A 23,918-nucleotide genomic window follows, 5' to 3' on the forward strand; every position below is an offset into this window, starting at 1 on the left:
ATTGAAATTTATAACTTTATCCATAAATATCAAATGTATAAATGATCTAAATATAAATAAAAAATAAGATTTCAGCTTAAATTCAGATCCAAATATGCTTTTAATTCTTCTTATAGCCTATGATATTCAACTTCAATGTCCATTTCTAACACCACTTGGATGGTACAATAGTCTATTGTCTTCAATGCATCAGTGCAAGTCAGGTTATGAGACACAAATGCACTTTGTCTGTTATCAGCAGCCAACACATGAACCTTTCATGCCTCCCTCCATTTTTCTTTTCCATGAGAGAGATTCTAAGGAAGGGTTGGACATATCCATTTTGCGATTAGGTACTTGGGCTTACCCAGAAAGGAGAAGCATATGGGCTAAAGCTACTCTGTAAATGGCCCCCCAATTGATGCATCAGTCTAAAAAGGTTTAGACAGTCGAAGTCAGAAACAACACAAAAATTGAAAGGTGACACAAGTGAAAAAGTAAGGAGGAAAAATTGGCTGAAAACCAGAGAATCGATACAGTGTCTCAGTGTAAGGCTTCTAAGCAAAAGGAATGGAATGGTCAACAAGTTGAGGCAAGGTAAAAAAGGTGAAAACAGTAAAAAAGCTGATGCCTGGTGAACTTAGATATGCTCAAATCTTAAAATCATGGAAAAAGCCTACAGAGTAGAGAGCTAGTCTACAACATAGGTGTTAGATTGGGTGTTTTGCACCCTGGAATTGCTGCATGCTTCAGCCGCCTGATGTCTGAGAAAATGGGGCTGCCAAACGATCGTGGTTGGGCAGCCCAGTTTACTTGTAAAGAGTAACTGGTGACATAAATAATGAAACAATAAGGTTATTGGAAACTGGGCAGAGCTACCCTTTTCTATCACAAGCTTTGTCAGTTTGCTTTTTCTTATTGATACTTTGCTTTCATTGCTCAAACCCTGTAGAACAGTAGGAAGTTCAGAATCACCTGACCGTTCAACAATCAAACCATATTTCTTCAAAAATTGTTTGGGATTGTTCTTGATCTCCTGGTTTAGATCTTGCTTTTGGCATTTTAACATCCCCTTTTTGAGTTTTCAATCAAATTATCTTACACATAAAAGAATCTTAAGTTTATATTATGGCATGCCTAAGGGCCATGTTTTTGTGTCTAAGGGCCATGTTTTTGTATCTAAGGGCTGTCCATGCCCTCTGATTTAATGAAACTTACCGCATTTCAAAAAAAAAAATAAATTATGGCATGCCTAATGATGTCAATGAGTATCTTAAAATCGAGTACTCATACAATACCCAACCCAATTAAATAAAATTAAAATATTTAAAATTAAGTTTAGATAAAATTTGGGTAGTGAAATGACCATCTGTTGTGGGTTTAAATAGTGATTTTTGAATATCCATTAATCGAACTCTATTATAAATAATAATTTTTATATTATATTTTAATTATATATATTTTGTTTTTAAATTTTTTATAATCAATATAATACTTACTAAAATTCATTAATTGTTTTTAATATAATTTTAAATTTTAAATTATTTTTTATGAATCAATTTTATTTATTAATTGAATTTTTTTAATAATATACATAAAAATTACTTTAAATTTGTTTTAATTGAATATTTAACATGTACGGGTATTTGATGGGTAATACCTAGAATATTAGAAAAAAAATTTGTATAATAATTCAAAATTTTAATATAATATTTATAGAATTCATATACCTTATAAAATAATAAGATTACCTGAAGAATGAAGAACATCCTACTGTAGACATTCTTACCTATGAATCTATGATTATAGTTCAATTTATGTCAGTGCCCTCAGCAGAAGTAACAAAATATGCATCAACTACCAATAGTCACAATTAGTTAAAAGAATTAAATGATACAGAATGTCTAATTAAATGTAACATTGCTTCTTCATAATTATGGTATGAGCTCTAAAAAAATTTATTACTTATAGTTATTTTTTTAATATGATTTTGTGCTAAAAGGGACCAATAATTGACAAGTAATTTGATGATTTTCGATGGAAAAGAAAATATTTACTTTTAATTTATAGTGAACTATTAACCTTAATGTGTATTTTTTAAGTTTTAAGGCAATTAGTAGCCAAAATTCTTTAACTATTTTTTATATTTATGTTTTTTCAGAGGAGTGAATCTCTTCAATTTTTGTAGTCCCTACTTAATGCTTGTTCCCATTTGAATTTTATAGAGATTAAATTAAAATTTTTTATGATATTAATCTTAAATACTTTTAAAAATGAAAATAAAAAATTATAAAAATAAATTTATAATAAAGAAAAAGGTATTTAATTTTTTTTAAAAAAATAGGAATCAACAAGGCTATCCCAACAGAACTTTGTAAGATTTTTTAAGTTAAGTTCATGAAATTTCTTACTAAACACAATAAAAATAAATAAATTTAGAAAATCAAAATCGATAACTTGATAGAGTTCAATGAAGAAATCAATAATATTTGGGTTTTTTATTTTAATTTTCATATAATTGTTTTTAATAAAAACTTTACGGTAAATTCTTAAGTTTAAGAGTTAGGAATCAAGGCTATTCGGGTAAAAGATTGTATAAAGTTGTTTAAGTCAAATTCGTGAGATTTGTCTATTAAAAACGATCAAATTAAAATTAATTTCAAAAATCAAAATCAATAAATTAATAAAATTTAATAAGAAAATCAATAATATGTAAAATATTTACTCAAAATATTATCTATACACAAAAATTGATCCATATTTATTGAACCGTAAATACTTTATTAAAAAATTTAGTGTAAATACCTAATTTAAAAAAATATATATAATTTTTTTAAATTTTATACAATTTACCCATGTAAGGAAACTTTTCAGTCTATCGATTTGGATATTTTATTTAATTAATTTTTATAAAATTTTTCACCAACTTAACCTAAAAAACTTTACTTTAACTTGCCTATATAGAGCTATTCTCCCTTGATTGCTAAATTTGTTGTCACCTAACCTCTTGTCACTTGTAAGTTACTCAAATCTAAATATAGATCTTGCCATCAAGAAGTGGCATAGCATTTATTGAGAAGCATCACACTACATGATTGCCATATCAGCTACAATCATGCTTTGTATGCATGCACATCCATTCCAACTTAATTAAGGGAAAAAAAAAACACACACACACATCATGCTTTTATAAGCATCAAATCTTTATCATGAATTGATGCCTTTGACAAAATGTCAACAAGTGATGCCATTTAAATCCATAACATGTCCTTCTTACCACTCAATGTACAAAAATATGGTTATGTGCTTACATCAATTTGATACTCTAGGAATAATGCCTCTTAATTTTTTTTACCTTTTTAACATATACCTAGTTTATGCAAGCATATCTTATGTGTAGACTGATTTGGAATATGGATACCTTAAATATAATTTCGAATAATCTAGATTTGGTCAAAAGATCGAATCAAAGTGATGATAAAAGAAATTTCACATTTGTTAAATTAAGAGTGTCTTCACTGATAATCAATTAGTTTTAGGTTAAATGTCCATTTTAAAATTCAATATGATATTCAAGTAAGTGATGTCGCCAATGATTGGCTCTTTTGTGGGTTTTTTTTTGTTACTTTATTTTACGCAATAAGTCTGTAATCTTTACACATGAGGAGAGTATTGAAGAAGTGATAAAAAAAAAATCTTACATTTGTTAAATTAGGAGTACCATATAAATATAACAAGAATTTTTCTACTTATTGTCAATTGATTTTAAATTAAATACTTGTCTTAAAAATTCAATAAATTATTATAATTTTTAAATAAAAATCAAAATTGATCTAAAAGTTTGAATTCTTTTATACACCCCAAGAAATCAAGTATAATTTTGAGGGAAGAATTGAAATCTAAGAGAGAGATATATGGTTCTATGGATAATAGTTCAAATTTAACATCCAAAATTGAGCTTCCAAAGATGAAAATTTTCAAGATGGATAATTTCACAGACATGACAGCATAGAAAAAAAAAAATAAAGCTCCCAAATTAGCCACATCAAGCCATAAATTATAATTTGAAAACCGACATATAGTTTTGAGAATTAGAGATTAACACCCATGTCAAAATCAAGAAGAAATTATGAAAAAGATTGGTGTTGAACTATCTAAATTTCCAAGTTTGGAGAACCCAAAGCCATAAATTCATGTTCCCTGTTGTCTCTACTCAAGGTTGAGGCTATATAAGCCAAGAAGAGACAGAATTCTATTCCATTTGAACGTCAGCCACCCAAAAGGGAGACCAAGACTTAACATGGTGCAACATCATACATATTCTCAATGCACAAATTTGACGCAGGGGTGGGCATTGTGTGATCCTTATCATTTGCATTTGCCCATGCCTATGTTGACAACACACAACCTATGAAACCCTTTTGTCTCCCCTTACCATTTTGGTTTAGGAGGCATCCCAACGACAATGGTCATGCCCTTGTTCTATCCTTGCTCTTAAGAATTTTACTTCTTCCAGTAAATTTCTTTTTCGGGTTATTTTATTTTATTATTAAAGATGGCAATAGATATCTTGAAATCGAGTGCTTTACACTATACGATTCAATTAAATAAGATTAGGGTTCATTATGGGTATTTAATAAAAAATGTTTAAGATATTCGAGTATGAGTGTAAGTAAAAATTAAAAAATTAAATCAGATATTTACAAGATTCGAATACCCTATCAAATAATAAAATTTAAATTCAAATATTTAAAAAATAATAAATAACTTACAATATATGTCTTAAAGCAAGTGTATTCAATTAAAGTAAGAGACTTTGAAGTTCTAAAGAGTCATAAAATGCAAAGCTTGAGACATCCAAATCTAATGGAAAAAGTAACAAAAAACAAAAAAAAGGGTTTCAAATGCTAACTTTGGAAGATACCAACAAAGTGAATAAATGTATCTTACATCTAAAATGGATAGCACTAAGATAGTTTGCTTTAACAATGGTGTAAGAAAGGGACAAGTGTCAGCTTTCGGATCCAGCCATGAAATGGGTCCCGCAGGTTTTAGGGTTTTGTAATGTTTTGACCTTGTCTGAAGCTGGAACAGGACACACAGCAAGGCTTGCACGATTATTGAACAAAAACCGCTAGACGCGTTGCAACGTTGGCCAGCCAAATCCAAGTTTATGAAACCCCATTAACCCTTTTCTTTTTCTTTTTGTGTCCCAAGTTTTATCATATTCTCACTTCGTCCCCTCATGTATTCACATTTTCTGTTTTGGGCAATGTTATTTTATTTATCGGATTTATGATACAAGAAAACAAGAATTTGAATTCAATTCTTTGAATATGAAAATATATACCCTATGTAGCATCGAGTTGAATGTTTGGGTGTTTTTTTGTCGTGTTTCATCTTGTACCCTTTATGATAAACTTTTCAATCTTTCATTTTAATTTAACGAGTCTTATTTATGTAATGCTCTATTTACATTACATTATACAGTCTGAATATATGTAACAAAAAATCTAAAAGATTACTTATATTTTGATTAAAAATGATAATCAAATTTATATATAATTACTTTTAGAATGATCAATAAAGTGCAAAAATGGGATGATTAATGGGAATTGAACAATGATTTGGAGTTATGTGAATCACTATATGTCATTGTTTTATAATTACATTACTCACATTAGATTAAATTGGAAAATAAGGAATGCAAGAATGTTTACTCTCTTAGGACAGGGAGTTGCATTTATACAAAATTTAATATTTCATTTCAATTTAAATTAAATAATCAATCAACAATTTAAATATCGACGATTTCAGAAATAAGATACAAATGCTAATAAAGAATTTTCATAGGATTTTTCTTTAAATTTGAGGAATCGAAGAAAAGAGAAGAAAATACATCATTTTTCTAATGTAACTTCTTAATAATTAAACAGGAAAAAGAAATATTGAAGGTCATAACTCAAAAGTAGTGACAAAATTGAATTCCAATAGAAATCATAGAGAAATTATGGAATTATATGAAAACAAAAGGACGAAAATGCAAAAATCAACATAGAAAAGAAGATTAATTAATATTCAATTTAGACAACAGAAGCAGAAACAAATTGAGAAGAGAGTAATGTACTAAAATTAGTGGTGAATGGTAAATGGACATTTCAGACACTAAAAATGGCAATCACATCATCATCACCACCACCGCCCTTTCTAGTCTCCCTCCAACTGTTTGGTCTGCTAGTTATTTTAGGAGCCAAATCCGGGGATCAAAAGGAAAATTGTTCTTTGTTCAATCCCAACCAAACCAACCAAAAACAAAAAAATGAAAAAAAAAACCCAGAACTCATTATACCAACCTTCATCCTTTTTGGCTTTCTTCATGAATCCAACAGCTCCCATTTCTTTGTAAATTTTGGTTTTTGCAATATCTGAAAAAAAACCCATTTCTTTAAACAAGCTTAGAAGCTCAAAAAGTTCAGAACTTTCACAAGAAAAGAAAAAAAAAAGGATTGGATTTTGTTTATTTTGATGATTCCATTTCCCTCCATTTTTTCTGTGTCAAGGGTCAGTTTCAGAAATGCTTTTGTTTTTGTTGGTCTTCCTGAAAACCCCACATTGACGCAAGAGAAGAGACAAAGAGGGATGGATAGAGACATTTTTTGATCTTTGGGTTATTATTTGGTTAAAGAAAGGAAAGGAAAGGAAAGGAAAGGAAAAGGAATGCAGAGTTTGAACAAAGATACAGTTTTTATTTGTTTAGTATACATAGAATGAGCAAAAAGCTTGGCTTTAGAAAGGCCCTGGAAACAAAAGTAAAGAAATCACAAGCAGCGGCAAAGAAGAAAGCAATCAGCATATTTACAGCAATGTCTGTAGCTCATGTTGATGATGAAGAGCCTGGCCCTGGTGAAGTTCGCCATGTTGAAAAAGTCCTTTCAACAGGGGACTTTTATACAGGCCAATGGTGTGATAGTTTGCCTCACGGCAATGGAAAGTTTTTATGGACTGATGGTTGTATGTATGTTGGCGAGTGGCTTAAAGGAAAGACAATGGGGAAAGGCAGGTTTAGTTGGCCCTCAGGTGCTACCTATGAAGGTGAATTCAAGAGTGGTTTTATGGATGGTAAAGGGACTTACACAGGTTCTTCAGGAGATACTTATAAAGGTTCTTGGGTTATGAACTTTAAACATGGGCAAGGGACTCAAAGCTATGCCAATGGGGATTACCATGAAGGCGAATGGCGCCGCGGATTCCAGGACGGACATGGGAGGTACCAATGGAAGAATGGGAATCATTATATTGGTCAATGGAGGAATGGGATGATGAATGGCAATGGAACAATGATTTGGAGTAACGGGAATAGGTATGATGGTTTCTGGGAGGATGGTTTCCCTAAAGGGAATGGGAAGTTTAGATGGGCAGATGGGAGTTTTTATGTCGGTGTTTGGAGTAAGGATGGTAAGGAACAGAGTGGAACTTATTATCCTTCTGGTTCTCATAGTGGGAATCTAGATTGGGATCCTCAACAGTTGTTTTTGGAGGATTTGAAAGATTGCAAGATATGTCCGGGTGAGAAGGTGTCAATATTTCCGTCACAAAAGATGCCACATTGGCCTGGAATGGGCAAAGGGAATGGGGGGAGGCCTAGGAGATCATCTGATGCTAGGTTAGGTAATTATAGTTGGAGTTCTGATGCAAATGATGTTTCTGCTGCTAGTGAAGGGGATTTGAGGGATGAGAATGAAGGAGTTGGGAATCTTCATCATGAAGATTCAGATACAAGAGGGAGTTTGCCACAGTTCAAGATGCCAATGAAGAAGCAGGGGCTGACGATATCGAAAGGGCACAAGAATTATGAGCTCATGCTCAATTTGCAACTGGGTATCAGGTAATGTTAGTGTATTTTTTTTTCTAGTTATTAGTTTGAATGTTGTTTGCTAGGTATTGAACGTATAGTTTATTCCCAGTTAAATAAAACTGAATCTTACCTTGAACACTAATGTTAGTTTTTAGGTCAAATGATCAGTGTTCTAACCATGCATATAATGATTCTCTGATTACATTGCAGACACTCTGTTGGAAGGCCTGGTCCGGCTATAACCCTGGATCTGAAGCCTTCAGCTTTTGATCCTAAGGAAAAAGTATGGACCAAATTTCCACCTGAAGGATCCAAGCACACTCCACCTCATCAGTCTTGTGACTTCAAGTGGAAGGATTACTGTCCAGTTGCATTTAGGTTAGAGACTGGATCATCTACTTGTTCACAACAGAATCCTTCTTTGCAGAACTATGTGTGTTAACTGTGCTGCTATAATATAACAATATGATGCACTTACGAAAATAATTGTATGCCAATGGAAACTTACTAAACACACCGGTTTCACTTTAGCCAATTCATTACATTATAATGTTACTATAACATTATGATATGGATCTTATACTATCATTTTATGGTTACAAGTTGTTCCTGACATATCATTGTTTACATTTTCAGGACCCTTAGGAAATTGTTCAATGTGGATGCAGCTGATTACATGATTTCAATATGCGGGAATGATGCCCTTCGGGAACTATCATCCCCTGGAAAAAGTGGAAGTTTTTTTTACTTGACCAATGACGACAGATACATGATAAAGACAATGAAGAAGGCAGAAGTAAAAGTAAGTGTTATTGTTGTCTCCATTGGATTTTCCAGTTAAATTTAGGAACTAACTAGCTTTAGATTCATTTGCAATTTCTCATTGGTTTTTATTACAAGCACATCTGTCATGATTCATAAAGCTATCCACTGTACATCCTGAAAATTTTTCTAGATGACCATTATTGGTTGCTCACAATTCACTAGCTCATGAATTTTCAAGTTCTCAGACAATTTTTGTATTACTTATGAAGTGCACAAATCACTCTTGATGACTAAATAATCATGGCAGAAAAAGTTATCTTCTTCTGGAAATGCATTGCTTTACCTGGCTTTAAATATTCACTATCCAAACTGTTGCAGGTCCTCATAAGGATGCTTCCAGCCTACTATAATCATGTTCGGTCCTTTGAAAACACTCTAGTCACCAAATTTTATGGTCTTCATTGTGTAAAATTAACTGGGGCAGCGCAGAAAAAGGTAATATCGATGTTTCACAATTTCAACTTCAAACAAAAATATTCTTCAAAGTCATAAAATTTTAGAAATCAATCTCATACTTTGTTCATTTGGGATCAATGAGTCAGGTGCGATTTGTTATAATGGGGAATCTGTTCTGTACTGACTATAGCATTCATAGGCGCTTTGACTTGAAAGGTTCTTCCCATGGCCGCACAACTGCTAAACCTGAATCAGAAATTGATTCGACAACTACCCTCAAAGACCTTGATCTCAATTATATATTTCGATTGCAGAAACTATGGTACCAAGAGTTTTGCAGGTGATTATCTTTTTTAATAACCTCTTTTTCTTTAAGATGTCATCATTCTCTACAATAGTCTATTTGTTAAGATGGGAATGCAAGACATTACCAGGTTCCTCCTGTTTGATTTGTTACTTGCGTCTGAATTGCTACTAGGGGTGATTTTATTGAAAATTCTATTTAATTAAAGCTGCAATTAGCAAGATCAAACCTTTGTAGGAGAGTGCAGAGAGTTGAATTCTATTGTGCCTTCAAATGTTTGAGTAGATCTCTTGATTCCTTCTTTTTTGCTTCCTAGAAAATAAAATTATCATCTCTTTTTGCACGAGGCATTGTATTGTAGCTTTTAAGTTTAGGTGAGATATATGCCTTCTTTTTCTTTTTTGCACAATTGCATGATAAACATGGAACTTTTGGAAGAAAGCTTGGAGTATGGTCCTATGTGATTTTTCTTTTCTAATCTAAGTTGCCGTTCATGCAGGCAAGTGGACAGAGATTGTGACTTTCTTGAACAGGAAAGAATTATGGACTACAGTCTGCTGATTGGTTTTCACTTTCGAGAAGTTTCCACACCTTGTACTTCTGGAGTTTGCACACCTACTGGTTACTTCTAGTCATCTCTGGAATTAAAATTTTCCATGACTTTGACATCAGTGGTTGCTCAACTGATTAAGATATGTTTTGCAATTACCTTGCAGGAAATGGAGATTGTGAAAAAGCTGACAAGGATAAGCTTCTTTTGAGCCCCTCTCGGTAAAATGAACTTTTTCATTTTTAGATTCTCATTTATATTTTTCAGAGTACTTCAGACATTGGCATTGTAGCTAAGTAGGCATTACTGTTGTCTCCCGCTTTTATCATATCACTGGAATAATTATTCTTAAGCTGTTAGAACTAAACTGTTGACTATGGGAATCTCACTTGTGTGTGTACTAATGTGTGTGTCTGTGTATTCTTCCTTTTCTGTTGGTCAACAAAAAAAAAAGAGGAAAGAAAAAAAAATAGATATCAATCACCATGACCATGAGAAGTAACAGATCGAAATAAGTTACATGATGTCTATAGGAAGTGATAATTAGTTTTACTGATGATCTTTCAATTTGACAATGCAGGTTGTCTTCCATTAGATTAGGTATAAGCATGCCTGCTCGGGCTGAAAAGACACTGAGAAAAAGTGATTGTGAAGCTCAGCTGGTTGGAGAATCAACCGGGGTGATATATGATGTCATCCTCTTCTTTGGTATAATAGACATTCTACAGGACTATGATATTAGCAAGAAGCTTGAGCATGCTTATAAATCAATGCAGTATGATCCAACTTCAATTTCTGCTGTTGATCCAAAGCAATATTCAAAACGCTTTCGGGATTTTATTTTCAGAATTTTTGTAGAGGACACTTGAAAGTTATACTTTGACCAGATCTTCAACTTGGAACCAGTGTCCATTCATGTACATTCGATCATTTTTTGGAGATGTGAGTGCTTAAAAGCAAAAAAGTTAACATTTTGGTCGTTGACATGGCCATGGAGGATGATCTATGGCAGCGCCGGACACGCCTTTGTAATCCAGGATTAGTTTCTCACCAGCTCTTCATCTCTCACTTTACAGTTGCAGATATATGATATGTTATAGTCAATGGTGTAGGTTAACATTGTAATCAGAGTTACTAACGCTTGCTTCAAATGTAAATGAATTGACCAGATGGTGAAACCTGCATCGAAATTGATTCTTTTGTACCTATAATTTTTTCCCCAGAAGGTTAGGACTTTCTGGGGTTCAGCTTGAAATAATGTACAGAAAGGGATTGGAATGAAACTAACTCTTAGTTGTTTATATTAAATGAAATTCATTTTTTATTAAAGATGAATAATTTTGCTTCCATTCTTTGTTTCTGGTGTTTGTATGACATCTGAAGTTGATGTATCACATCTACGCTGAAATCTACAAGCCATACTTCTTTGTAAGAAAGTTCATTTTTTTTTTCTCTATTCAGTTTTTATTTTAAGGTCAAAGTCTGAGAAAGGAAGGTCAGTTGTGAACTGGGTTGCAGATAAATCAGTTTTCCTCTTCAACAATAATAGTCTGATATATTTGTACATTGCAAGAAGAGCCTGAAGTCCAGAGCTTCACAGAGTCAGCACTGCAACTTCAAGCCTTCCAGGTAGCCAAGCAACAGACAATTAAAAGATGGGGATGATCTAGGGGCTGGGGCATACCAAGAATATATCATACCCCATTTTGATCTTTGGGGTATGATGCTCCCTGCCCACTGTCAGGCTAAAGAATTTCCCCTGGAGCTGATTTATTCCAAGTTAGAAATTCATTTAATGGCAGCTACCTGAATTTTGGACTTTCCTATTTAAATGCTGAAAAATCATTGTTCTAAATCACCTGATTGGAGTTCCCTTAAATTCTAACGTGAGATTGGTTTATCAGCTGACAGGTATTATATTTGTAAACTTGCTGACCATATACCTGAATCTCTTTTATCCCAGTAACCCCTGCTTGCTTTTATTATCATTGTTCTTTTAGTAATAATCATGTGAAATTCATCTGCTTGCCATAAATGGATGACTGATGGGGTTAAACTTTTGAAGTACTTAAAACTTATATACTGACTTTGGGCAGTGTGTATAACTATCTTGGAATTATTCTCCCAAGGGTGATTCTTACCTACAGGTTTGCTTGAGAAATTTAATGCATCAACCTACCACTCTGTTTATTCTAAAACTAACCATCAGTCTCCTTCCAGTGCCAATCAACTCAAACCTACCTTTGTATTTGCAGCTGGGAAGAAGAACAAAGAAGCACATCATGTTGGGGCTTTTCCAGTACACACCTGGCCTACTTCAGTTATGTTAGTACATCAAAGTCTAATACATTTACAGCATGCCAATAAGTTGTCTGTTCTTGAGGCAGCAACCAAGTCGAAGGCCATTGTCCTTGAGAAGGGACCATTCAAACAATCAGTGCAGTTTGACAGATTTAATTAGCTTGATGGGTGCCAAAAGTCCCCAGGTCAAGGAGGTTGGGCTGTCAAGCCAGTCTTGGTCGTAGCCAGACATTTATGACATTGCCCCAGCCCCCATGTACTTGAGTCATTATGGTGGAAAATTGTAGGCATGACCATCTGATCAATAGTAGGATTTGATTGATGCTAATGGGCTCCAACTTTATGAATCAGAACAAGTCATTCGTGTAATTTGTCCATAAGATCCAATTATTCATTGGTGTAATCGTAGAAGTAACTCAGCCTCACCAAAGATTACAGAAACAAGAAAACCTGTACAACAGCATTGAATCAAAGACAGCAGACAGCAAATAAAACACATGTGAAAACTTGTCATTCTATGACTATAGATGGGGCCTAAATTAATAAATTTTGGATTTGATTCCTGATGTAAGAAATTATAACTTGTAGGATGATGCAGGTATCAGATTTTACCGATAAAAATTCCTTGTCATTAAAAAACAAAAATAGAACTATATAAAGAGGTCTAGAACTATAATAATAATAATTATTATAATAATAGTATGCAGAATTTGATACCCTTATTGACATGAGATTCCTAAACAAGTTAGACTTAGGTGGTAGGATCAAATCAGGGGAAAAAAAAAACTTTACCAAGAATTTTGAGTTGGCCTTTTCTGTTCTTGAGAATGACGGAATCACACATTGAGTAATGCAGTCAATCCAAATCCAAAATATGTTTCACACATTGAGATTCCTAAACAAGTTATGGATTGGTTACGCTTGTTAGTCTGAAAGGTAAGAACTGCAACAAAAAATGTGAATATTGGTCTGATGCTCTTGGAATCCCATTTGAGGTGTGCAGTGAAAGGTTGTTGTAGTATAGATGGAGTCCTTTGAATGAAAATACCTATGGGGATTTTGAGAACAAAATTATAAGCCCCAGTGCCAATGGAAATTTCAGTTATAAGAGAGAAGGTAAAAGAAACTGATATAGCAAATGCAATGCTGTAATTTCAATTGCAAGAGACTGTCACCACTGCCCAATAGCCTGCAGCATAGCATTTTTGGGCTGGCTGTAGACTGATAACTGAGAAGTTCTGCAAATAATAAAAGTTCCCATAATTCATATTGCTCCTCACCATTGCTTAGATGTATTAGTTTCAATGGCCAAGGTTTTCATCTGGTTTTTTTAAGTGTTTAGTAGCACTAGTTCTTCAATTATTCCATACTTGTAGCATTTCTAGCAGATCAAAGTCTTCCTTCTAGCACAAGAAATCTGCCAACAACATTGGTACAGGCTAGAAACAAGCATAGAACATACACCTATTTAAAATGTTCTCATTAAGTACAACATTGAATTTAACCTTCCAATGCCTTAAGATCCTTACACTAATATTTCATTCAAATTAACATTACAAAATCAAAGAAAATGAACTTTCAGTATAATGTTCTATGTAGATTGACAGCTTTAGTCTTTATACCAACACTCTTGGTTGCTGAAGGCTTGAAGGCAACTGAACCCAGCTTCAAGAACAGCAAAAAGCACTTAGCAGTGCTTGTAACTATCAAAAGTTGATGGAGTACCTGCCATGACTGCAAGGTTCCATAGAACAGAAAATGACATCCCACTTCTTCAAGTGGTTAAAAAAAGGAAAGCATATACTTTGTACATAGTCGAGTATCTGTACATTCCACCAAAATTGGCACCGTTGAATCCCGTTCATCACCTAGCATACACGCACAATCTTGTGAAAAGTAAAGAAAGAAATCTCATAAAAATAGCAAGTGGAAAGGCACACAAAGAGAAATGGAAATTGAAATTTCAATATGACAGTGCATATAAGCACTACAGAAAAAAGTTCATTGTACTGATATGTGTACCAGGTATCCAAAACGTAAACCAGAAAGAAAACTATATAAGATGATAAAGCTCAAACTGTTCTATTACAAGATCATCACTAAGAAGAAAATAATTTGATTTTACTGTCTCAAAGCTTAATATGCTTGGACTGAGATATATTTGATTATAGCTTAGCAGCAGAATCAGGAAAATAACTCAAAATTGAAAGAAATCTTGCCATGTTCTTCAAAAAAGGAGGCTATGTACTTGACAACTATGACAAATAGATTTATGGCAGCCAATCTCAACTTTCTTCATGATTGAACTTAAGAACTTTAACTAGCCATTAGGGAGAGAGAGGGGGAGTTGAAGCCAGAACCTGGAAAGGGATATTGAGGCCTGTTACCTAGCATTGTTGCCAGATTCAATCAACAAAGATTATTAAATATCACTAAACATTTGTTTGCTAAGAAAGGCGAACTAAAAGAAGAGGTAAAGGGTTTGACACTGGTCCTCTGTTCCAAAGTAAAGTCACAAAAAGAAATTGAGTGAAAAATTTACAAGTTTAGTACTCCATACAATCAGAATCCAGCAACCTAGAGATGCAAAGTTCAGAAACATGCAGAAAAAAAGAGATGTGCAAACACACAGAAGAAAAGCACAAAGGATAGGCACATTTAAGAAACAGGAGTGCTTTGGATTTTTGGTGGAGATAATAAACAACTAGGCCAAAAGCCTCCGTTGTAGCAATGACATCCTTCCTTGTGTTTGCTCAATATATTAAGCACTATTTGATTGTTGCTTTTGCTAGTTGATTTTTGTTATTTCCATTTTTGGGACTATTAGACAAAAGAAGAAAAAATTAACCAGTTTTCATAGGAGTCAAAGGGGGCAATGAGAGACGACTGTCACAAGCATCCTGAATTGTCCTCATTTCAACTCATATGCCAAGTTTGTTCCAACATTTTATACTTCATATGGAAAAAATAATATTAAAAGATTCAAGATGAAATCAGTAAAATCAGTTATTTATGGAGGTGTGAAGAAGAGCTATACTGCATTTCTCAGCCAACATCAACTTTGCAATCATCATTGTAAGCAAACTTGAAACAGGGCAAAGACACCAAAAGACTGATTGCACCAGGTAGGGCCTTGTAATGAAAATGCACTGTATGCAACATCCTAATAATTAATTTATCAATGCATAGCAGAAGTGTAACACTTCGTAGTTTCTGCACACATGTTAATCATTCCAAACATATTAGATGTGTATGTGTTGGTACATGACAAAAAGGTCACACAAACTTTATTGAGGAAATTCCAAACGTGAACTGGATGAAATTTCTTGTACTGATGTTGGGATCCTATGCTGCCATTGGGCCCCAAGAGAATTTCTGAGGATGACTGACAGCAGAAACAAGAACATAATGATTGTACATTTATGTGATTAATGTGCTACTGTATGGTGGAAATGTATCAAACACTAAAGTGGATGCAGATCATGGCACATGCGATGCTTTCGCTTCTTTAACAAAGATGGATAGCGACACTGGAACAAGAAACCCTGCTTGTTCATGACGCTTCACTCTGATACTCTCTTTGATTTCGAAGAAGACATAGGCAAGAGAAAAGAAAAAGAACTTGTAATCTTATGAGATACTGGATATGAAGTAGCCATGACAAAATATAAGGTTTTCCCTTTCTTCCCTCTTATTTGATCATTAAGTTAACCAAAATGTTCAGAAAGTTGTGTTACCTTTTGACAATCACTAGCTAGGATTACTTGATAAGAAAATTTCTATCAGATTTTGCTCTTTAACCAGTGATTAGTCCCGAAAGCAAAATCATCAGATGTCGAATGCTAAAGCTTGTACCTTAAACTGATAGTCCTCAGTCACCAGAGGCTGCAAAGGTGTTTGGTGGATCAACATTGGGAGAAGAAGAATCCCTATCCCTTCCACTGCTGCTGCTTTCGAAAAGCACTTTCGAAATGCAAGGAAATGCATTCTTCACATCAACTCCTTGATCATAGAGGAAACCCTTAAAGACATGGCCGCTGATATTCACAGTAGCCTGATAAGCAATCTCTGCTTCACCATCACTAATGGCTGTCACTTGAATGCACCTGAACACTGCCGGTGCTCGAACCTGACCTGGTAATGATTCTTTGAATCTTGAATCTGGGAATTAGCAAAATAAACCCAGTCCTTAATTTCTTTCTAACATCACACAACATTATAAAGAGAGCATCAAACTTCTATGATAAATATACAATAATTCAACAAATTCAATGCATTTAGATCATTCAATTCCATTACGTCTCTATAATTAGTACACAAAAGACTTGTATGACAATCAGACAACTATCCTTTGAAGTGGAAACAGAGTATCAGACTCGTATGAATACTCAACAATTCAACAAATCCTTTTCATTTTAATCATTCTTAAATCCCATTGTGTCTCTACCTATATTAAACCAAAGATACCCACCATTGTTCATCCTCAATTCAATGATTTCGCCACTATGGAATCAATAAAATTGATTATTGGATCAAGAAAAATGAAAAGGAAAGATTATGAAGCAAAGATGAACATAAAGAGAGATATTACAAAGAAACTAAATCTAATCATTAGTAGAGAAAGGGAAAGCAGACCCTGTTGAGAAGTGCCGGCTTCAAAATTCAAAGACTTGGAAGCAGCATTAGAACTAGAAGTACCATTTGATGTAGAATTCAAAACTCTTGGCCTTTTACCACCGCAAGAAGAGGACCCTGAAGACCCTCCACCACCACCACCACCATCATCATCACCAAGCACCACCACCTTCCGGTCCTTTCTCCTAGCAGCAGGCACCCACGTGCTCCTCACGTGAGTAGCACAATCATATCCTCTACTCTTACAACAAGTCCTACACCTACTATATCCACACTCCTTCTTTGCTCTATTCCCACAGTCTCTGCACACCTTGAAACAACCATCACCATCTTCAACACTATGCAAGACTCCATCTTTCTTTTGGCAAACTGGTGATTCTTGGGTGGTGCTCTTCCTTAAAGTCCAAAAATTTGTGTCACTCAAGTTGCAGTCTTGGTTAAAGGCTTGTGGTGGTGGTGGTGGGGTTGGTTGTTGTTGATTTTGCTGTGATGGTGGTGGAGCTATAAGGAAGATGTTATGCAGGCCTAACATGTTCCTGGGGTGGTGATGATGATGATGATGATGATGATCATGGGGTGGTGGTGGTAGCAGTGGCCTAGCTGGCTGTGGTAGTGGTGGTGGCCATGTTTTACGGGTGGTGTAGTTGGTTGGGGTGGCCACAATTGGAAAGCCTTTGGAGTGAAATTGTAAGGAAAGATACTATATAAGGAAAGAGTAAAAGTTAAAAAGTTTGTGATAAAAATGAATGAATGAGTTGAAGAAAACAAAACCAAATTTTGTTCATGTGTGAAAAGTTGAAGCAGTTAGTATCTGACAGTCGGGTCAACAGTTGGAGATCTTTGGGAGAAAGAGAAAGCCTTTTAGTTGCTGAATGAATCTGCCACCTGCAAACTGTACTACTAAAACCCAACCTCCCGCTTCCTAATGTATATGTGTTCTTCTAGAAATTTCTCTGTTTTCTTTTTCTAATCTTTGGTTAATCTATATGTAGATTGGTAGTTATAGTCTTAGTTTGATCATGATATTGATTAAAATAGTATACTAATGTTGGCTGAATAGTTTAATGATTAAAATAATTGAAGATAATCAAGGTGATTATAGGAATATGATGGCATTTACCCCTTAGTGAGATTTTTTGGATTCAAGGATCAAAATCCATCTCCCAACCTTAACTATTAAAAGAACAAATGCACAAGTTTATATTTTCATGAAAAATATTTCTCGATCGGGAAATAACTTTGTAATTATAAAATTCTATTTAAGGATGTCAATGGGTATCTTACAATCAAGTACCATACACTATTAAACCCAATTAAGTAAAATTAAAATACCTTTTAATCGAATTTTGATAAAATTTGAATAGTAAAAATACTACTCATCATGAATTTGTATACTTTAAAAATAACAAATATTTTACCCCATTGATATCCCTAATTCTATTATTATTACAAGATGCTAATTTTTTATATGAGCTATTCATCTTAAGTGGTATACATTGTTTACAATTAAATCTAAACCTAACATGAAATAATAATGAATAGTTGCCATTATGGAATTCTATTGGCATAGCTTTGAGTGGAGTTCTTTATATATGACAATGATTCATTTGATATCTTAACTTAGCATTCTAAAATCAAATAATCAAATGTCATTAGGATTAGAAATGCTTTTCATTATATCAAATAATGGAAATCTTATTGTTTAAGAAAGCAGAAGGGTTGAAAATTGGGAATGGCAACCAAAAGTAATCTTTGTGGCAATCGGCCAAAGAGGGTTAGGTGAAGAATTGAACATCATTAGAGTTTTGTTGGGTCTATCGTAGACCCCAGTTATGATAGGGTTGTGGACCAGTCTAAGCCAATGGGTCAAGGTTAGGGTCTAAACCTTTAGCCTAAATTCTACCCCTAGAGGCCTATACATCTAGCCCTAGGTATAGACATTTTTGTGGACCAAGGTACCTTTGATTTTTCTCTCTCTTATTCTCTTTCCTATCTTTAACAATGACCCCACTTAATTAAAATATTTTTAATTTTGATAATAATTAATTTTCAATTTTTAATTGTGAGAAAAGGTGGGTTAATCTCGCACAAACCTTTTGTGCAAAGGCAGGGAGCCTCCCTACTGCATTGAATCTTCGAGGGGCTTCTCTTCAAGTAAATGACTAAATTTACTTAACAATACTAAGTAGAATAATTCGATTTCAATTTAATTATTTTAGCAATTATAACAATTAATTGAAACAAGGCTAATATCGATAATCTTTCAATTAGTATTATTTAAAATATAAATCTCTTAGTGAAATAAGTAAAAAAATTACCCATTGATATTTTAATTTCAAAATTAAATAACTTATTTTCTTCAGATAAATTTTTATGAGAAAAAAGGGTTTGCGTATACTTAAGGGATAATTAAGCTAAGTTTATATCTTTTAGCCTTATATCATATAGATATAGCATCTAAGCATTCACAAACATTTGTGAAAATTTTCACACGTATGTACAAGTAAATGATTAATTAACTACAAATTTTATATTTAAAAAAAAATTAAGAAGAAGGTGTTTATCTACACATGATACACTTTACAAAATTCATCAGATAGTTAAGCTAAGTTGAGAACTTTAGCCTTATCAAAAGTAAATTAAAAAAAAAAAACTTGATTTGTAACAATTTTCATAGATATGTTCAAGTGAATATGATTAGATATTGCTCTAATCTTTTTAAAGGTATAAACCATACATTTAATTCTCATAATATTGAAATATTAAACATTTTGGATGAGTAAATTTTTTCCCAAAAAAATTGATAATAAAAAAAATTCATACTTATCCAAGTTGGGTAATGAGGAAAAGGTGGAAAACGTTCCTAATGGAAATAATTTAATATATATATTTATATATTAGATAGGTATAGGCTTTAAAAAGAAAAATATATGCATAGGTAGAGTATTAGGCTTTTTCACTAACTTAATATTTTTAACTTTATGAAGCAAGAGAATGTTGGTAACAATGACAAGCACCCTTTTACAATTATTGGAGTTCCCATATCATAACCAAAGTTTGTGTGTGGCTAGCTAATTGCATTTTCCTTGCCTAGAATTGAGACTGTGGCTATTTCTCAATTTTTTGCTAATTATTGTACACAACGAACAAAAAATAGTTGTTTATGTTGGTAATATAAAGTAACGAAAGCTTGAATTTAATTTAATTAATATCTTTGATTAAATCCCTCTCTACTCTTTTTCTTTTTTCCAAAATAATTAGGAATATAGAGAGAGTTCATATGCGAATTTTAGACCTCTAACTCGCTTAAAGAGGAGTAATACGTGTTCATAAGTTACGACAGATATTAAATTAGTTTAATGACTTAATTATAATCGTATTGTTAATCATTGCAGCTTGCTGCAATGGATTCATTTCACTGCCCCAAGCTTTTCCTCTAGATCTTTTGAAGTTTTTGTTGCACTAGTTCTTCCTCACTTCTAGCACAGGGAAAGGGTTTCTAGCAGATAAACAGTCTCTCTTCTAGCACAAGAAATCTACCCAAATTTTTAATGACATCCCATTTTTCATTAAATGGTAAAAAAAATGGAGATTGTATGCTTTGTACGTAATCTTAGTATGTGTGTATATTGAACCAAAATTTGGGCAGTTTGAATCCTGTTCATTGCCAGGCAAACATATCACATACATACATAATCTTATTAGAAGTCTGGATAACCAGTACGTGGAAATGTAAAGGACGTTGAAAATTGTACAGCACACTGCATATGCACGCTGACTATGGCATTTGAACGAAAATATTACCAAGTTTACCTAGAAAAAGGAGACTGTGGACTTGACAAATACATGAAGTATCACAATGGAAGCCAGAGAGAGAGAGAGAGAGTTGGAAGCAGCAATCACTGTGGAAAGGGATAATCCAAGGACTGTTGTCTAGCATTATTGTTAAGTTTTTCAATGTCATGCAATCGGGAGAGGTTAACAAATATCACCAAACATTTGTTTTGCGTCACTTATCCATCTCATTGTTGATCTGCAAACACTTTGCATGATGTGATCATGCATGCATGAGTTCATAAGATCACCAGAATTGACATCATTGGATTCCATTCAATCAGAATCCAGCAACCTAGTCATTAGTTCATATGGTAAATCATTCTGATAAGACATTCATGGAGTTAGAAATATCAGTTATGGTGCAGCCTTGCAAGTACAGGGAAGGGCTATATATGCTGCATTGTTCCAGCTACATCAACCATGTACAATAATTGTGCATCATGTGTATGTAAAATGTTAAATATGACAAAGAAGCCATCAAAGCATAAAGACAAACGAATATATATGAAAGAAAACACAAGTCTCATTGAAGCAACTGGGAAACAATCTTCCTAAATCAGTTTAAAGAATGAAAAAAATCTAAAAAACGTTAAAATAATAAAACTATTCAACCTAAACCATAACAAATTACAAAATTTCTAATGATTTAATATCCCTAAGGAAGGCTGAAGCAGTGTTCTCTGATAGCAAGCGGAAGCACCGGATTGTAAGGAACAAACATTCTGTTAAAGCAATCATCACTGATGTCTTTGAAGGCATAGCAACAAGCTGAACCAACAACAATATTGCCGGTACGGACTGATATTATAATTTCTTCTATACAATTTCCAATAGAGTTAAGTGACTGCCAACACTTCCAGTTTTGATTTATGAGAGGTGGAACCCATGGCTCGTAAGGTGGCCAATCAGGTTCTGGGGGATGCTCGCAATCAGAATTGCAGTCTGGTGGAGGCGGGCAACCAGGCTGCGGTGGTGGTGGTGGTTGAGGCAATGGAGGTTGAGGAAGTGCTGGTGGTGGTTGAGGCAATGGAGGTTGAGGAGGAGCTGGTGGTGGTTGAGGCAATGGAGGTTGAGGAGGAGCTGGTGGTGGTTGAGGCAATGGAGGTTGAGGAGGCTTAGGTTGAGGCAATGGTGGTTGAGGAGATGGAGGTTGAGGAGGCTTAGGTTGAGGCGATGGAGGTTGAGTTGATGGAGGTTGAGGCGGCAGCTTAGGTTGAGGCAATGGTGGTTGAGGGGATGGAGGCGGCAGCTTAGGTTGAGGAGATGGAGGTTGTGGCGATGGAGGTTGTGGAGGCTTCGGTTGAGAAGATGGTGGTTGAGGCGATGGAGGTTGAGGAGGCTTAGGTTGAGGCGATGGAGGTTGAGGCAATGGTGGTTGAGGCGGCTTAGGTTGTGGCGATGGAGGTTGTGGAGGCTTAGGCTGTGGCGATGGAGGTTGAGGCGATGGAGGTTGAGGAAGCTTAGGTTGAGGCGATGGTGGTTGAGGAGATGGAGGTTGTGGCGATGGAGGTTGTGGAGGCTTAGGTTGTGGCGATGGAGGTTGATGTGATGGTGGTTGAGGAGGCTTAGGTTGAGGAGATGGTGGTTGTGGAGGCTTTGGTTGAGGAGATGGTGGTTGAGGAGATGGAGGTTGAGGAGGCTTAGGTTGAGGAGATGGTGGTTGTGGAGGCTTAGGTTGAGGCGATGGTGGTTGAGGAGATGGAGGTTGAGGAAGCTTAGGTTGAGGCGATGGTGGTTGAGGAGGCTTAGGTTGAGGCAATGGTGGTTGAGGAGATGGAGGTTGAGGCAATGGAGGTTGAGGAGGCTTAGGTTGTGGTGATGGAGGTTGAGGAGATGGTGGTTGTGGAGGCTTAGGTTGTGGCAATGGTGGTTGAGGAGGTTTAGGTTGAGGAGATGGTGGTTGTGGAGGCTTTGGTTGAGGAGATGGAGGTTGAGGAAGCTTAGGTTGAGGCGATGGTGGTTGAGGAGATGGAGGTTGAGGAGGCTTAGGTTGAGGCGATGGAGGTTGTGGAGGCTTAGGTTGTGGCGATGGAGGTTGAGGCGATGGTGGTTGAGGAGGCTTAGGTTGAGGAGATGGTTGTGGAGGCTTTGGTTGAGGAGATGGTGGTTGAGGAGATGGAGGTTGAGGAGGCTTAGGTTGAGGTATGAGGTTGAGGAGATGGAGGTTGAGGCAGCTTAGGTTGAGGCGATGGTGGTTGAGGAGGCTTAGGTTGAGGTGATGGAGGTTGAGGCGGCTTAGGTTGAGGCGATGGTGATGGAGGTTGAGGAGGTTGAGGAGGTTTAGGTTGAGGCGATGGAGGTTGAGGCAATGGAGGTAACGGTGGTTTTTGATTGCATGGACTTGGTGCCTCAGGGGTGAGAGCCCCCACCAATGACACTGAAATTAACAAAACAAACAATAATTTAATAACTAAACCTTGCATCCTCATTTTTCCCTCACTCCTTTCACTTCATTGACAATGCCGCCATGGTAATGCAGCACCCATTTTTATAGACCACGTTCCAAAGCACTTCACTTGCTTTACAATTCCATTTTCATTTCATTTCTGACTTGGGATTAATCTTAATCTTAAGCTTAAAATTATCATTATCCCAAGGTAATTAATATTAGGCAATAAATTTCTATATGATATTAATATAATTTATAATGCATATCTAATGATATATTATTGGGGTCACGTTGTGCTTTCATCTTTACCTGATTATATCTCAAGATATCAATATGTTATTTATCTAGTCTCCTGATATATACTATCGACCAGAATCTGGGCTTAACTTATGTGATTATTAGTATTTTTTAGATACAAAAATAAAGCTGTAACAATCCTTGTAAAATTGGGTCTCTTCTTTTAATTAATATTTACATGCATATATAATCTCAAAAACTAAATTCTAAAAGGATAAAGACAAAATAATATGAATTCCCACATGATTTATGTCATCTAAACTATAGTGATTATTTTGAATAATGTTTTACAGAAAAATACTATATTGATTTTATTGGTTGAGAGATGATCAAATAAATAAAAAATAGTTTTAATTCAAGTGTTTTGATATATATATGTATATATATTTATTATAATTCTAGAATAATAAACTAGGTTTTTATCATCTTTGGCATTTTTTATTTTGTACACAAAATAAAATTAAAATTTGAGTTGATATTTATGATTCTAGGAATAATAAATTATTGTTCCCACCAAGTTTGGGGCTCCTTTATTTCTTTCCCTCTAATC

At 34.6% G+C, this 23,918-nt stretch overlaps 3 protein-coding genes across 3 annotated transcripts; 1 reads left to right on the forward strand and 2 right to left on the reverse strand.

Annotated features, from left to right (window-relative positions):
* LOC18587206 (phosphatidylinositol 4-phosphate 5-kinase 6) lies at nt 6,134–11,238 on the forward strand. Its single transcript, XM_007010905.2, has 8 exons — nt 6,134–7,864; nt 8,045–8,212; nt 8,471–8,636; nt 8,978–9,094; nt 9,202–9,395; nt 9,859–9,980; nt 10,076–10,130; nt 10,490–11,238. Exons 1-8 carry the CDS (start codon nt 6,747–6,749, stop codon nt 10,776–10,778), a joined length of 2,229 nt encoding a protein of 742 aa, XP_007010967.2. The 5' UTR covers nt 6,134–6,746; the 3' UTR covers nt 10,779–11,238.
* On the reverse strand, nt 13,644–17,740 carry LOC18587207 (protein SHI RELATED SEQUENCE 6). Its single transcript, XM_007010906.2, has 3 exons — nt 16,846–17,740; nt 16,066–16,371; nt 13,644–14,078 (listed from the first exon to the last, which is right to left on the reverse strand). The coding sequence occupies exons 1-2, from the start codon at nt 17,375–17,377 to the stop codon at nt 16,082–16,084; spliced, it is 822 nt and encodes a 273-aa protein (XP_007010968.1). The 5' UTR covers nt 17,378–17,740; the 3' UTR covers nt 13,644–14,078; nt 16,066–16,081.
* LOC108663650 (vegetative cell wall protein gp1-like) lies at nt 21,184–23,151 on the reverse strand. Its single transcript, XM_018128887.1, has 2 exons — nt 23,146–23,151; nt 21,184–23,059 (listed from the first exon to the last, which is right to left on the reverse strand). The coding sequence occupies exons 1-2, from the start codon at nt 23,149–23,151 to the stop codon at nt 21,338–21,340; spliced, it is 1,728 nt and encodes a 575-aa protein (XP_017984376.1). The 3' UTR covers nt 21,184–21,337.

Source organism: Theobroma cacao, chromosome 10, assembly GCF_000208745.1.
Source record: "Theobroma cacao cultivar B97-61/B2 chromosome 10, Criollo_cocoa_genome_V2, whole genome shotgun sequence".
Taxonomy (NCBI): domain Eukaryota; kingdom Viridiplantae; phylum Streptophyta; class Magnoliopsida; order Malvales; family Malvaceae; genus Theobroma; species Theobroma cacao.